This window comes from Bombus affinis, chromosome 12 (assembly GCF_024516045.1).
Source record: "Bombus affinis isolate iyBomAffi1 chromosome 12, iyBomAffi1.2, whole genome shotgun sequence".
Classification (NCBI taxonomy): domain Eukaryota; kingdom Metazoa; phylum Arthropoda; class Insecta; order Hymenoptera; family Apidae; genus Bombus; species Bombus affinis.
The window spans coordinates 4,503,865-4,521,591 of record NC_066355.1 but is presented as its reverse complement, the minus strand read 5'-3'; the positions used below and the strand labels follow the sequence as shown (position 1 = coordinate 4,521,591).

The window sequence follows — 17,727 nt, the reverse complement described above, 5'->3', positions numbered from 1 at the left end:
ATAAAGAAAAGTTCAACAAACAATTGATCTATTTACGTTGATCTTTTATATTGAGAACCGTCGTCAATGAAACACCCAATGAACATTCAATTTTATCGAAAAGAAACAAAATATTATAAATATAAATTTGTTGAAGTTTCTGAGTAGTATTCCGACAGAAGTAATTAAGTTTACAGGCGGCTAATTAGCCATATGTAGCGCGAGTAAAGTCAATGGCTAAACAAAATCTTGTTTAACAAAGTTCTTGTAACTTTGATAAGACAGCGCTGATTAAAAGTATAACAATTTTCCTCGAGATTTTGCTTTTTCATTAGTACTACATTCTAGGAAAAGTAATACCTTTGGCATTCACTTTTTAACTCACTCTGAGACTGTAACAGGGCATCGCGTTTCTCGAGAAAATTAAGTACGCGTTATAAAGCTTCATGCTAATGTCACTTTAGTTAGAAACCTTTTGACCCTAAAAGCGATCAAAGGTCCGAAAGGAACTTCCCTCTGTGTTTGTAAAAAATTGTCTCACTGTTCGATGACGCGTGGCCCGTCCAAGAAACGAAAAAGGACTTGTTGAACTTCGCCGAAAAACCGACGGTATCTTGAACGATCGCGTTTCTATTTCCAGTTGAAAGGATGCTTGGTTGGCTCGAGAGGTTTCCCGAATGAATGGTACAGCTTGAGTCGCGTTCACCGCGTGCATAGAAGGGGAAAGTGGAGAGGCGTTCGAAGCGAAAATAAAAAGAGAATGTATCGTATCTTTTCGTATCCTCCTATTTCTTCTCTTTCTTTGTCGCGTGAGATGGTGTGCCTTGTGGATCGATCGTCTCTGACCGAGTCAAAGGCCAGAAACCTTGGGGTGGAAAGGGTTATAATAAGCCGTCTCGGACGGAAACGCCAACGGTCTCGAGGTACTAAAGTAGTCGTAACTCGAGACCACGAACGGTGTTGTCTACGCCACTGAAACTGAATACTAGCTTTCACTAGAATGGAACGCGACGAATACTTTTCGTCTCGCGAGGGTACCTATAAGCGCCTTCTCAGACTCGGTAGAGAAGAGACAGAGAGAAAGAGAGAGAGAGAGAGAAGAAGGGAGAGAAACAGAAACGAAAGAAGGGATGAGTAGCAAAAAGAAAGAATGAGAAACGGTCGGAAGAAGCCATTCCTTCCTACTCGCACTAGGACAGCTCCGCCGTGGAAGCTTGCGCGATATCGTTTCCTTCTTTCGACATCGTTTCAATTAGCGATCAGAGATTTACGACTTTGCATCCACGAACACCTTCTTGTCGCGCTACCGCGATTATTCTCGAGATACTGACAATTCACTAGCCTCGAATTGAATTCCGAGCGAATCAACAATGGCGGAGCAATCGAGGGAATCGTTGCTATACACAGGGTGTTTATGTGTGCGTTTTATCTTCCCTTCATCTCGTTCCGTCACTCGCAGCAGAAAAATTAGGAGTAATTTCGAGAGAAGGGTCGCGGCACATCCGATGTTAGCCCGAGCAAACGACGTGGAAGAACACACACACAATCTCTCTCTCTCTCTCTCTCTCTCTCTCTCCTTTCCATCTCTTGTTATTTTTCGTCGAATCAATTCTCCTAGCTCTTGTCATTTATTAAATGTCATAACGGACGCAACGGTACCATTCAGCGATGACGTTAGTTCTCTACAAAGCGGAGGGAAGATCGACGGTGGAGATACGTTTTTGAGCAACCGTGAAACTACGTTCCGTAATTGAATTCCCATCACAGTGTAAACGAAAGTAATAGTTCTTCCCGTTTCCCGTCTGTCAGCTGTACGCCACTGTTATCACGAACAAGCCGAAAGAATTAAGGTCTTCTCGATACGTTTCCCGTCTCGGTTGCTCTCGAGTTGACGTTTGGTTACGGTTCGATACGTATAACCTTCGATACTCGATGTCCAATGCCGAAAGGAATATTCATGGAAGTTCGTTAACGATCGAGTGAACAGAACCTCAATTTCCGGTTGAAGATATCAGGAAACAGCGTCAAGTCGACAAAATAGAATAGTCTAGTTTCTTGCTCCTGTCATGGGCGAAATTATTAAAGATACCGTTTCGTTTGCAATAATCATGGCTATCAACCGAACATGGACGATCGGCTTTTCAGCTACCACGAGCTGAGATATTTTTACCTGCTGTATTTTATCTTCCGTCATTTCTAGTCACTGTTGGTCGTTTTACCTCTTAGATGAAACCGGACAAATATCTGACAGACTGAAAATTCCTCTCAAACGACAATGTTCAGCAGGATACTCAAGCTCAAAGCCGACACGAGCAGGAAAAAGAAGAAGAGTGAGTGAATGGGTGAAAATAAAAATATTGGAAGTCATCGATGTACAGAAAAGTCGGACACGATTTTTTTTCCTTCCTCAACTGCTCGTTGACGTGCGTGCAGTCACGGCCTCCGAAGAAGATTGCATACCACGGCGAGTAAAAAAGAAGGCGAGAGAGAGAAAGAGAGAAAGGAGGCAGTTTACGAGCATTCATGATGGGAAATCGATACGATATTTCATCCGTTTTGTCGTCAACGGCCTCGAAAGTGCGAACAACCAAGCTGCAGAGCCTGTACCCACTGACTCACCATCCTTTGTGCACTCTCCAGCACCCTCGAAAATCCTTTAAACGTTCATCCCTTTAAGCAGTAGCACGTCGTCGAGCCGATAAGGTGACGTTCGATGCGACCACGCCGTCACCGTTGCTCTAGAGCGTGAAGTCATTCGTGTGCAGGGATGTGCGCCGTGAAAGATAGGCGAAACGTACAACCGGCTATTTACACGTCACAGCAGACAGAAAATATTCAATGACCTATAAGATGAATGGCCTCTTGCTGGTAGCGCTATTAACCATCAATGTTATGTATGCGCGTCAGACTGAAAAATCTTATCACCCTGCAGAATATCGTTTCACATAGTGAAACTCCTATTTACCTTTCTCCACTTTTCCGTCAGACAAACGACCTACAGTATAAATTATATGACATCGATGACTCGCGTGACCCGCAGATGATTTTAATCGCCAATGACATGAATCACCTCTATGGCGCAACACGAGCCCTAATGACGTTTGAGATTGATAAGTTGGTAGCCCGGTGGCGCGAAGTTACTGAGTGAAATCCGTTAGAAAAAATTATCCTTGTCAACCTGTAAATGTTCAAATAATTAATTATCCGGCTATGTTAACCACATAGAGAACGAAACAGTGGCTATGTCTGATTAAGATTAAGTTACGACGCATGTACGTGCGATCTTTCGTCTATAACAAGCACGTGATTCCATCCAGGTGTAATTAATAATATTATTCTCAGCAGATACGGATAAATAGCCATTAATACCTGAATGAACGAGAAGTTTGTTAACAGAAGTTCGTTTGGCAGTTGTGCTCGTGTTAATTAGTAATACCAAGTTCGATGATGTTCCTGATAGTTGAGGTAGGGTGACTTTAACTTCGGTTTCGATACTGTTTTGCAATCTACGTTCAGTGGCTCGTCAACGAAGCTACTAAAGGAGAAGTAAATTAATGTACACTGTTAATTAAAAAGAACACGCTTTAATGAAATTTCTTGTAATTAAAAATTGGGAAATGTAAATGCATCAATAGCGAAGTTGCATGCAAATTGTATACGTAATCATGTGAAATTAACAATTGCAATTTTAATAGCAGATCATTTTATTGGAGTTTGAAACCAAAAGAGAAAACGGGCAATTTTTTATTGTAACTTATAGTTGAAGCATACATATAGATCTGGGGGAGAGTCAGAACAAAAAGATCCCAAGATGAATGGGATCAATGTAAGAAAAGTAGAAGCGTACAGACTATTTCTTAGAAAGTGTGACTCGACAGAACTGCTCGAGAAATTTCAGTTGCTACGAAAATGTGGTATATATATATACATATATAGTATTGAGAATATGGTACAATAAAATGTACTGGAGTGATATACATAGTAATCTTAAAAAGAAAACTCCAATTTCCTTTGAGATAAAAATATTCTCAAATACAACGACGATATGAGATCTATGTTTATAAACAATGATAAATTCGACAATACTCTCGATATAATTTCGAGTAAACTTTGAGAATATTCCAACTCTAGCGACGCATAATGTTTTCGTTTTCCTCGAATACTGAGCAAGCCTTAAGCGGTAGCATGCCCTTAAACAACTAGAACCGGACACTTGGAACACAGAACTTGGTAACAACAGGAGTCGCCCTTAGGCCAAGACAGCCAGTCAAAACTTGGGTACCGCTGATTAGATAGTTCCCGCTAGTTCCTTGTCCCGCCGGTGCTTTTCGAGCGGTTCTCTTCCTGCTCAACCTATTCTCCGACGGATTATTAAACGTTTCCATAGCATCGAATCCTGTAGATCGACGTAAGCACCGGCGTTCAAGAAGAGATTCCGCGTCGATCCCGAACAAGCCGAGCTCCATCGGTACACGATTTTCAATCGAGGACAAATTGCTTCTGGTAAATTGTTCGAGATTCCCTGTAACTGTAAGATTTCAGATCCTACGGTAAAGAAGATGGTGTCGAAGAAATAGAAATAGAAATAGAAACGGTTAAATCTTGACGTAACAATAGAACTAACCAGAGATATTGTTCTCGTTTTTCCCCTAGCCCATAAAGGAATCTTGAAACTGACGACATCGATCGAACTCAAGTAATTACCGTGCAAGGTGCACGAGAGTTAATTCCGGGGTGGCAAGCTCTTTCTCTATCCATTTCCACGTCGTCCGCCTCGTCATTTTCTCTATCTTCGATCACAGCGCCGGTCCCCACCCTTTTTCAACATTTTCTCTCCCTTTCTCGTTCAGTATGGCCACCTCGACTGCCTTTCTAGCCGACAAATTGGATTCGATAATTGCGAATCACGATGGCAGAGACGACAGTCACGTCGTTGATCGTTGCCGGCCAGCTGGCAGGGGGAAATGTCTCCGTCTTTCGACCTACTTCGCGATGGTCTATCACTGTCGCGTGAAGCTTGACACCGAGGGGCATCGAGAAGAAATCGATTTCGTGGATATTGCTTTCCTCTGCGAGCGGGCGCCAATGAATCGCGGCTATCCACGGGAATTGATAACTGCGCCCGCTGCTCATCACATTGTAATTACGCCCCGTCTCTCTTCGCCTTCCGTTTTTACTTCGCGACGACACGCCCCGCGCACCCTCCAAAGCTGCCGCGAGACTGCACTGGCTACTCATTATCTGGATATTATCTTTTGTTGCGCAGACAAAGCGAATAAAAGAGTATATTAACCGGAAGTTTCAGTTTTTTACTCTCAAGAAGTGGCATATTAGATTTGCCGGAGAGTGTTTCCCTAAGTACCTTCCACTATGATAATATTTCAATTTTGGAACTCATAAAAAATGTACGACATCGTGAATACGCTTCTCTTAGCCAGTACCATTAATTATGAAAGAAAATACGAGTAGCTGGAAACTTCTTGAATAGTTTTATAACACTCTACAGAGAAGAAGGTAATAAAAGTGGAGTGTGGTGGTTGTCAATGAAGTGTTCAGTGAAAAGCGCCATTAAGCGGTACGGAGAAACATTAAGAACAACTCTGGAATAACTGTGTTCGTGACATTCTAAATTTTAACATGTCTGACCATGCACGAACGTATCTACTAATTCCTGTTGTCGATTCCATTTGCGTAAAACTCTTGATCTTTCCCGCGGGAAAGAAAAATGTACATACACGTGACGAACCATTCGAAACAAAGAAATCACCAAAATTTCCAACGTTTTAGGATGGTTGCGCATGGGTAACAGCCGACTACATTATACGGTCATCTATGGATATAGCTGGTAAACCGCGGATGTCCGGCGCGGATCAGCCGTGGTTAAAACTGTCCGCGTAAAAGGATCCATTTAAATCCACGAACTGGGCGAACACGCGCGGGAAATTTCTGCCACCGATGCACACTGGCAGCGGAGCTATTCATCTCCTCGTTAACGAACAATCAAAACCGCAGCCTGGTTGAATTTTTTCAATTAATGTCACAGAATTAAACGAATAAACGTCAAATTGTTGATTACCCTCGGTACTTCACTGACCGTGAAACGAACTGGAACGTCTGCGATTTAACCGTTAACCAAAGGTAAAGAGTTACGTGGTGAAAAAGGGTAGAAAGGAATAAAAGATGAAAAGAAGGGACGAACAAATTAAAATGAAGCAAAAACGTAAAGGAGGAAAAAAATTAGTGAAAAATGGTGGCAACGTCAGTATGTTGTTTGCCGGTTCTTCGTATTGTTTCCACCGCAATTGCTACTCGCGCAACGCTAATTTCACGTGCTGGCAAAATTGCTGTCGACTCATTACGCGCACGAGATCGCCGTTGTCTTTATCGCGGTGGCTGTTTCGTGTCGGACCAATGCTAGGTGAAAAATAATTTCGCGACATTACAGCCTCTCACCCCTTTTCGAGTTAACACGCCCGCGGTTTACCGTGTCATATGAAAGCGACGTAACTCTTCCCTTTCGACTTTTTGACAACGCAACGTTGCGATTCGGCGGCTGTAAATAACAGATACGCCGAGATACGCCGCGATTCGATAACGAATAACGAGGCAACGAGTAAATCGACCAATCGACGAGAATGAACGAGTTTAATTGCTAGCTCACGATCTCAAGTTCCGTTCTTGTTCCTGCCATCGACGAAATTTACACCGAAAATACACCACACCATTACATAGATCGACTGAATTATCAAACAGAATTGCCCATCAATGTCGTTGTTCATTTAACTTTATCATTCTCCCTGGACGGGCGTTATTTTCCTGTGCCATTGTATCGCCAATAATAAAAGATACAATCGTATTCTCCAAGTTGCATTCCGTCCAAATTGTCCAACTAGCTTATCCGCCATATTTACAGCTTCAGCCTGATTACAGTCGACCGTGGCGCGATACATTGGCGAAACACGTACAATTCTTGGTAGATTTTCGCGAGAGCCGAGCCTCACGACCATGTTTCCTAACAAATGATCCAGCCCGTCAAATATAACTGGAAAAAGAGGAGCGAAGAGGCCGCTTAACAGCCTGACGAGATAAAAACTGATGGGTCGTCAGGGCCATTATTGTGCGGTGTGCGTAGAAACATGTCATTACCAAGGGGTGCATGGGGATTTTCTGTGAAGAACGGGCGTGCGAGAAGCTGGATGGAATAGGTTGGGGTCGGTCGACCATATATTTGTGCGTATCGTAGCTAGCAGTCTGGGAATTACAAGAAAGATTGATCGTACCTATTTGCTGAAACCAAATTACACTTCTGTTCATCCACTCTCACTATCTTAGGAGCCATTTTACCTCCAATGGCTAGTGTCCTAGATCTTATTTACGACCGTTCGTATAAATAATTAGCCACCTTAATAACGTTCGCGATACACGTCGATATATCGAATCGATAGATTATTATTTATTTCGAGTAGAGAATAAAAGGGATAAACGCATGATGCATAGCGCCGCGATACTAGTACCGCGGTACTGGTTCAACGAGCACGAAAGTAAAAGGATAAGGAAAATGGAAAATTGTTTTCTATGATGTACGAGGTTCGAGAGGGCCGTTTCTTCAGGCGTAATGAGATTTTTCCATCGCGCCGTTGTACAGAGGATTTAACGGGCTATATGAAAGACTAAATGAAACACTTACGCTGAATGGGACTAGCGAATTCTTCACACACGGGATCATCCATTGTTGGAACAGCGACATGACTACTTGCAAGCCGACCACCACCTCCAAGATTCGTTTAATTAGAAATCTGCACAGATAAGTAAAATGTGAATTACGTAATTACAGACTCGTTCAACGCGGACGTAGTAAAACAAAAATATTGTCCTTTGTTTAAATATACTATTTCGCTTCGTAGAAAATGTACCGAGAGTTTCTAGTCCTGTAAAAGCATGACCCATTTCCACCGTACGTTAGTCAAACAGAGTCAGCCACGTCTTTTTAGTCTACGTCACGACTTTTCTGCAAATAATACATTAGCCACGTTGGTTACATTTCTCTTATCATGCACACTCCGTGTACGTCGAAAATTCGCCACGCTCGCCGAGAAAATCCAAAAATATGACTCGACAAGAGGGAATCACGCGATATGACGTTTCTTTTCCCCGTCGCAATTCGTCCCTGGGATTTTCGTGGGCCAACAACTGCCGGTGGCAAGAAACGTCGGCCAGCCACAGACTTCTCTTTCGCCGATGCACTCCATCCGACCGAATCGGCAGTGGCGACGGCGTCGGCGGCTGTATGCATCGTCGAAATACGTCCGTACAGACGGAGGAAAGTGTTCCACGAAAATCTCCGGGATTCCGGATACAATCGGAAGTACGAACCCGGAAGCACGAAAAGGAATACATCACCTTGCCTCCGGGCGAGTCCATCCAAACGTACCCTCTCTCTATTTTCCCAACAATAGCCCACTTAAATCTAATTTCGCGAACATTTCCGCTCGCCAACTTTGCCTTCTTCCCTTTCGTTTCTCTGTTCCAAAAGGAAGTGTGCACCACCGAAATCGAGGAAGAAGGGAAACTTTTTCGGCAAGTGCCGTGCAAACCTGGCCAAGATCTACCACTCTTACGTAGAAAAATGTGTACGCTGCGGGGATTAGAACGGAAAGCAACTTCAGCTGCGCAATTTTCTCGTAAACTGCAGTTAAAAAATTTAGTGATTTTAACAACTTAACCGAACATACCTTTTTCAGAGCGATCGAAGTCGATTAGCTAAGATGGCTAAGTAAAAAGTAGTTTCTCAAAAGCGGGATACTGGAACAGGTTTTACTTATTTTAAAACTAAATCTATATTTTCAAAAATAGAATATACGAAGAGAGAAAAAAAGGCAATATTGGGCTGTTCCATGATGGATGTTTTATAGAACGTATATTCCAGGCGTAGAATATCCAATGATACCGGAGGTTCTAAAATATACGTCGAGTTTCGCTTCTCTTTATTTTAAAAATCTCTCCGACAATTTTACCGTGCGCGAACAACTAAAACGTTCGAATATTTCCTAAAATGTATTGATCAAACGGTGTATAAAAAAAAAAAATTCAACCTCTCACTATTTACCTTTTCCGAATCCTTTGTGTTCTGGGGAAATTCAGTTCGTAGCAGAGGGTAGGCGCCAGGATGTAGTAGTAAAGATCACGGAGATTCAAGTTGTCCGGATATTGCACCAAGACCATGCCGTCTACTTTGTGCTTCGAGTTGTGGACCAGGTCGCCGTTTTTCTTCGCGATGGAAGCTGCAACAACGAATCGTATCCGCGTTAGACTAAAGGGAGAAAAAACAGATTACAGCGATGAATCACACGCCACGGCTGGCAAGCAACAGGAATTTCGCGAACCCTTGGACAGCCTCTCGTGCTTGCAACCGGGCCAAAACCGGAGAAAAGCAAAAATCGACGAAATAAAAGCAAGGAAAGAAGAGAGGAAGAGAGAAAGAAAAGGAAAAGAGAAGAAAGTGAAAGCTTCAACGGGGAATTTGATGAAAAGGTACCCGGGAAGTTAGTTGCTCCGCCGTGCAGTGCTCGAGAATCATTCCGTGCATCCCCAAGGACCGGGAAGAGCCGGTGTAGTTTAATCTTTCCAAGAAAAACCAGCGAGTATTTAAACTTCGATCCCTCGTGCGACGTAAGTTCAAATTGCTCCGCGACTGTTACGGTAGTCATCGTTATTACACGATTTCAATATGAAGGCGGTGGAACACGTTAAAGCGTGGTAGTGTATGCCACGACAAAATTTCGCCAGGATTGGCGGGAAGTTTTTCCTCGTTGGTTGACTCGAAACGCGACCGATTCTCATCTATGCGCCTAATCCCCTGCCAGCACGAATAGCTAACTGATAGAATCCCCTCATTTATCCAAATCCAACGGATAATCCAATCTGGAATTCAAATAAGCTCAGTTACGCGCCGGCTGTTACCCGGAAAGGGCCGTGAAACCGGGCGATCGGTCCGATTCGAGTCGTTGCGACACGCTCAACGTCCAAAACGCTGTTTGCAACCGGGAGGAAATCGACGTAACTGCCGCGAGTACCATCGTGCCGACGAGAGACGTTCGGAACGACGCCTAGCGACGTTCCATGGGCCTCGGCCCTTGCCTCGGGTAATAAGTGCCCAAGAATTCGTCCAAATTAAATTCCTCCTGCCTCTTTTCCGTTCGTCTCACTTCCGTTTTTCTGCTCCGTTCTTGTCCCCTCTTTCTCGCTCTTATTCCACTGATCTCATAGCTGCTTCATTTATTCTTCGTCATGTTTTTTTCCCAGCACGGGGGCTGGCTGCTTGGTACTCAATACCGAACAGCACGGAATTCCCTGTTTCGTCTGGTCGTTGTTCGAGTTAATACGATGCCGCGCGATGATCAACCGATGTGCGCGATAAACCGTGAGATATCGCGAGGATTCCATGCGAGCAATGCCATTGCAGAGATACGATTGGAATTTTTAATACACGATCCTCGTGGCCGGTGCGATTGCTCCATCGTCGAAATTTGTTGATTGATTTGCAATAGGTGTTCCAATGAGTGAGAAATATATTAATCGAATTGGATTGCTATAACCGACCTCTTTGTCAAAATATCGAAGGACTGTTCGATCGCTTTGCTGACCAATATCGAATGTAATAACCAGAAGGAGTCGAAAAGTGTCGTTAAAGTCTCGGGAACTTTCGGAATTTATTACGGTCGATAACCGGTTTCTATACGATACTTTGTTCCTCTAATTACCATACGAATCAGCGTGCAATAATTCGCGGGAACAACCACGTCGAAAAGTGGCTGGCAACTGTGACCCGGGTATTTTCGAAAGAAAATGTTCTGCAAACGACGTCCATGGATTGGAAACCGTCCGTTGGCTAATGAATCACGAACGTTTCGAGGATCCGCCTGAAAACACCTTCAGTTTATCGGGCAAATAAATTTCTAGAATTAGATCTCCATGTCGTCGGGAAATTGTGGCCAACTGGTATCGAGACAGCCGGGGTCTGTTAGGCTCGGTTCGCACTGTTCCAGGAAATTTACGGGTTCGCCGGATTGCCTTGTCGAAGATTGCAGCCAATCCTATCGGTCGGAAGCTTCGTCTCTTGTACCGCTCAAGCTTAATTTGTGAGATTTCTCGTTCGCTGTGCGATCCTTCCGTTCTATCGTTCGCCTTCCTTTTCCCTTTGTCGCTTTCTTCGACAACTTGCTGCTGGTTCTTGCACAGTTTCAACCGGTTCTATTTTATCACGTCATGAGTTACAATGTATCATAGATCGGCAGTACTCAAACAATGATATTATTGAGATATGTATAATTTTGAGTGCTAGATTAGATTGGCCGCGTAGTAGTGACACACGTACGTGAATATGAGTGTGTGGAAGTATGTGTGTGCGCGACGTCTCAAAAAACAGATGAATGTAACTCTTCCGTTGGCAGTGTGATATAGAAGATGGTGAGATAAAGAGAGTGCTGAGACGCGTGCAAATGTATGTAGTAACCTGATGGGTCTCAGAGTAAGGACAAGTAATGATGTTTTATTCGGAGTTAAGTTTTAGTTTAACAAGCAATACTCAATACAACGAACTGATTACAATATCGTCGTACATCTTATTATCATACTCGGCTCTCAACTTCTCGATTCATACTCTCCGACTCCTCTACTCACACTCTCTGCGGCTTCTGCACTCACTCTCTCTGACTTCTCAACTAAAACTTTGTACGACTTCTCAACTAACACCCTAACTGTTCTCGCATCCCTTTGTCTTTTTTTCTCGCCCCATCACGCATGTGTTCCGCAAGCATCCGTGGCCAGGGTCACGTAGACCTTTTCTACGAAACTATTCCATTGAAGGACCGACGACACATTGATGGACCCGACGACGCCTCGGCTCCCGCGACATTGTTTATGGTTCGACCGATATCTTAGACCTTCCTGTCCATGATACTACATGTATATCGACGAAGATACTGGAAATCGTTTATTAACTCCTTAACCTACAACTACGGGCATAGCCCGTAGTACGATGATCAGGCCAAACGTAAATATTACGGGCATAGTACGGGTCATCGTACTACACAAATCGTGCGAATGGCTCGAAGGCTGCGCGAGCTTGTTTACGTTTTCGGCCCAAAATTGTCGAACGTAAATTATGGGTTAAGGGGTTAAATAAATCTGAAAGTATTTTAATATGAATTCTAAGTGTAACCTTAGTGTCCCTTTACTTTTATTTCGGCAATTAGGATCCATAATTCTCAATAGATATGCGTAAGCAATCGACACGTGATTAATTCTATAAAAATTGTATCATTCAAAGAAACATTTTCAATGTAATTGTGTGTAATTGTTGTAACTCTGAATAAACATGCTAAGTAACTGACCTCTACTGAAATCTTTTAATTTTGGATGTAATCATCGAAAGCTCCGGATATAGATTTGGACATTAGAATTCTTGTTGCTTTAGGAACTTGTATCGATATACTATGCACGATACAAGTTCCCAAAATAACACAAATTCTAATCTTCCGAAGAAATTGGAAAAAAATAGAAATTGCTTCCCTGAATGAAAGCCTAAACGATCTCGTAACATCCAGCTTGCTACCCCACGATGATAAGAACAGAGGGGTGCGAACTTGTTGGGTTCGTAGTTCTCGCGAGTGCTGCGAAGCTCATGATACCGACACGTAAGAAGATTTTAGACGCGTAGATGCTCCCGTGAGCTCGCGGTATGAAAGGTTGGACGTCAACAGAGTAATAAATTAGAGGAAATTCGTCCGACAGTAGCATTAAACGACTCTCTTCTCCCGACACATGATATATGACGGCATATTTAACGTTGCATAAATATTTAAAACCATAAACGATAGAAATTTTGAAAACAGTGGCCTTGAAGAGCCAGAAAACAAAAACTGTTGCAAAAATAGGGTCAATTGTACGATATTTAAAAAAAAATTACATTTTTCATATTCTGAAAATTTTTTACAAAAAAAAATTTACATTTATTACAGAAGGATTTTAAGATACTATTGAGCATCATTATTGGGTTATGTGTGAGAATGATATCGAGTATCAGAAAGATATCAGTATAACCACAATGGGTTTGAAATTTCATGCTACTACCATTAATACCAATAGCCGCGGTTTTAGTATGTTTTAATGAACGAATTGATCAGAATGTGAAACTATGTATAACATTGATATTATAGAACAAAATGTTCGCTACAGACGAATAATTATTTCCACATTTTCGTATTGCTCATTACGTGAAAGTAAAGGATTACCACTAACTAGCCGATTTTTGCGTCCATGAGAGACCTGAATCCACGAAAAATTTTCCATCTCTGCGAAACTTCCAAACGAGTTTTATTTTACTACATAAAATCGTTAGTGTAGATAATATAATTAAATAAATCCCCGTATTGAAAATTAAAAAATAAAATTTCATCCAACTATAGTCCATTATCATACTCCTAAATAGCACGATACTTTAAATATTTTATCACGAATTCACTTACACGAGGTTGTCCAAAAATGACTACGACGATGAACAGGATATTAATTCTAAAAACTGCCAACATTTCAAAAAGGAACGTCACGCCATAATGTTAAAACCCCTCGAAAATGAATACCTTCTGCAAATTCCCTCGCCATTCATACATTATTAATCCAGCATGCTGCAAAAATTTCCAAATTTTTCTGCAAACAACTATCACACGACAGCGCGGTCTTCCCTCGACAAAGCGATGAAAAAAAGGGGCTTCCTAAGAAAACTCCACGACGCTCACCAGGAACTCGTTGGTCGAAATGGCGACGTGGCACGCGAAAGGATAGCCACGAACCACGTTTGGCTCAAGACTGGACCGTTTCCGCTTTATTTTTACTCGACCGATCGGCAAGGTCCGTTTGTTCGTGTCTACGTTCCGAAAGGACTTTCTCGCTTTGCGCTGGCTAAGAGAGACATTAGAGAAGATTGCTTATTGAAAGTAACGCTCGGCGAGAAAGGCCATCGAACTCGTTTTAACCAATCGATTGGTACGAACATCACAGTGCGGCATGTAGTGAACTAATAATCACTGTCCGATTTTGATCTCATTATTTGACGATATCATCAGTTTGTAGGTAAGTAACATAAGTGTAAACAATAATTCCTCGCAAAATCGATAGAGGATTAGTAGAGCTCGTTTGCACATCAAAATCTAATCACAAAAAATTAGCTTACTCATTCGTTACACATTTCTGTTTGTTAATTCTTGTTACATAGGATTTGGTACGCCTCAGATATGGAAAATTTGAGCAAAGGTACACACAGTTTTAATTTTCCAATTAAAAAATTTCTTTCTTTCTTTAAGGAGCAATCTAAAAAGTGGTTCGAAGCATCCTGTAATATTTGCAATTGATATTGTTCTGTGTCAAGAAGGTAATGTATTGCATTGCTATGTAATCCTTTTCTGCTACAAACTGCTACACTCAATGTCATTTTTTAAGTAAAATCCTATTCGCAATCGCAACTTGGTTGAACAGTAAATATTCATCACACTTATTCCAAGAAAATTTTTAAAGTTACACAGAAACTCTGTTTTTTTACTAAATGTCGGTACAATATACGATGAAACGGAAGAGAGAATAAATGACTTCTGCATGCCACTTACATAAAAATGGAATGATCGTTCCCGACATGGACACAATTTTCTATATTAAAATACGCCAACGTGTGTAGTTGTACAAAGAAATCAAGATATTTAATCTGAACCAGAGAGTAGGGAAAATCCTACAGACACTTTTACTCATATTGGATCGCTAATATCGAATATCAGGGAAATTGCACGTTATGTGCATTTTTTTTATCTTTGTCCTAAATCCTCATTTAAATGTCACAGATAAAAAGCTTCCGCGAAAGTCGCGTACGCGCGGCAACGTAACGCGCGCAAAAGTCAACACCGTCATTATGCGACGCAATAATACGGCTTGCCTTGGCGCTCGCCTGATAGAGAGCAGAAAGGGTGCAGAGGACGAAAATTACACGGCACGAGGTACAGAGGGAGGATTATACACGCGCTCGTGGCTCCGCCGTAGCTAGGGTGCATTCGTCGATCGCGCCACTTCGAATCGATCAAGAGAATCGATCGTAGAGGCCGTGATGCGTGCTCTGCTCGCCGCAACCCAGGCGTCCCATCGAATTTCGATAATTATATCAGCCCGCGGCGCTTTTCATACTTCGCTTGGTAACGTTATGTGTGATCGAACAGCGGAGCCGATCTAGCGAAGAATTAACAGTCGTCTAATTTTTCTTAGTCTAAAATTTTCATTCTTGGCCCGATGAATAATCATGGCAATTGCGCATCTATGTCTGAAAGGAAACGGCGGTCGGCTATGGTCAAGCGTTTTAACAACTACATTATCCTACCGCGCGATACTTAACGTTCGACCATTTCTCAACATCTGTACCACGTGTTTCCGGGAAAGGTATCAGTACCGCGACTCACCATTCACATGCATCCACCATTATGTCTTCCTCTCACATTATCTTGGCGTTGATTAACGAGCCTAGGCCGCGAACAGGAACTCAGGAAACGAGGAGAGAACCGGCTACCAAATGGACTCGAATCGAATTTGCAAACAGCAACGTCAGAGGTATGTCTCTTTATGTAAGCGTAACGGTACATCGTACTCATAGAACTAGGCATACAGACATTATTGTGATATTCTCTTTTCCATGTTCTACTTGATTATTTGACTAACAATAAGTGGAGCAAATAATACCAACGATAAACGTAAGAATGCAACGGTAAACATTGCCTCTATAGAAGAGGAAAGAAAAGATTTCTCTTCTTTCCGAATCTCAACTTCCAAAAGTTTTAGTAATCGCTTATTTACCGAATAAAGGTCGTTATTTGCAGAATCACGAATAAAAGGAGCACAATCTCGACAACGATAATACCAGCATAAAAGAAATACAACGCGATTATACGGGCGAGTGTAGGTGAACGCGGCTTCATGGCACATAGAGCGAGTAATTTTTTCAGATTGATTTTTTCTAAGTGACTTCTACAGCCCTCGAAGTCTCCTTAAAGCGTCTCTATGGAACCGGAAGAGTTGTGTAACAGATTTCCACTGCACGAAAGAGGGTCATAACGCGTCACAATGATACACGAGGTCTTTGCAGTACTACCAATCTCCCGTACAGGGAGAAACAGAGGGAAGGTGAAACGAAAGGAGACTGTGGCGTAGGAGGTTGGAGAAGGGTTAATATTCCATGCGGTGAGTTTATTGGGGAAAGGTCGCTCGTATAATTTGACTTTGCCGGGCTGAATAATCGATATACCACCACCTAACCGGCCAATACCCGGAAACAGAGGCGAGGCTGATCGAGAGTTTAAATTGGGTGGAAATTATTCGCCTCTTCCACTACGGCTCTCTGTGTGCGTACCAAGCTGGGATGTGCACACGCGTCGTGACCAAGCAGGACATTCTGTATGCAACTTCAGGAGCGAACAAATACCAACAACGTGGAGGACTGTATTGCGACGCTCAAAAGACGCGCGTGTAGGCTGTAATGTATGCATGTCAGAGTCTATTACGCGTCACGAATATTTGCAGTTTACATCGGCTGGCTTTCAGGATAAATTCATCGCGCACTTTGAACTCACGAATGCATCGTAAAGTGGAAAAAGAAACAGAGTCAGTCGGATATCGATCTCAAGAGAAACATATATGAACCTGATATCCAGTAATAAATCAGAATAGAGGCAACAAATTCTGCACGCTGTTCTGCTTTTTTACTCGTCGCGTTCCTTTAATTAATTTCGCTTAGAATAGAAACCAAGTCCGGCTGGTCGCGAAACGTGTATAACCGTTGCACACGGGATTTAACCAGTCGTCCAAAAACTTGTAACAAGCATTTTCGTGTGAGCCCCGTCACAGAGGCGGCCGACCAAAAATCCACGCGCACACGGTGTACACGCCCGATGGTCGACGTTTTTCGGGCGGTATTCGCGTAAAATTAGAGGGTGTTACGCGAAAGCACGAAACAATGTAAAGGGAATGCGTAATAGTTGTTATCGAAAATGCCGGGATGCGCGTACCATGCATTCCGAAATAACGTTTGCCGTTTCGTTCGACGCGATAAATTGATATCGTTGATAGAAATAAACGTCGCGCCGTCGAGTTATTATGCAACCGCAAATTGATACAAAAGTCTGGTGAATATAAAACGTCAGGAATAGGAAGAAAGTGGAAAATACGGTGTCAAACCGAAATTACGCGAGCATTGTCTACTTACACTGTAGATTATCGCACGACAAAGATTTCCGTCGCATTCTGCCCTGGCTCTTTGCCTTTCTTCGGGCGCCTAGACGACACCACATGTTCACTTGCACGTACGACCATAGCTTCAGGAACAGGATGGCGTACAGCATACATACGTACATGGCACCGACTGAAACAACCGACAAAATTAATTGTATGAATAATATCGCAAATTATCGTAGCAGCTTGTCATCGATCGCAACTTTGTTTCGTATATTACGGTCTGGAAAATTCAAAAGATAATATTCGCGGCAATCTTGGTGAAATCGTTACCTCTCGACGTGGTTTCTCGTCTACATTTTGAATCAAAGAAAGAAGTTACAAGTACGTCGATCGTCTACGCTGTTAAAGTCAAATATACGAGGAGATATTAATACAATTTTTCGTTTCCTTTTAGTACACTTACTGTCGAGTAAAAGTTAATTAATTCGC

General features: G+C 42.5%; 1 protein-coding gene across 3 annotated transcripts in view; it reads right to left on the bottom strand.

Moving 5' to 3' along the window:
- Positions 1-17,727, bottom strand: part of LOC126922493 (diacylglycerol O-acyltransferase 1) — a 98,825-nt gene that overhangs the window by 15,499 nt on the left and 65,599 nt on the right. For 2 of the 3 annotated variants that reach the window (XM_050735071.1, XM_050735072.1), the window contains exons 7-9: positions 17,270-17,425; positions 9,086-9,260; positions 7,667-7,775 (exon numbers count right to left, since the gene is read on the bottom strand). In XM_050735071.1, coding sequence (XP_050591028.1) covers positions 7,667-7,775; positions 9,086-9,260; positions 17,270-17,425 — 440 coding nt within the window. The remainder of the gene's footprint in view (positions 1-7,666; positions 7,776-9,085; positions 9,261-17,269; positions 17,426-17,727) is intronic. The other variant, XM_050735073.1, reaches the window with a different exon arrangement.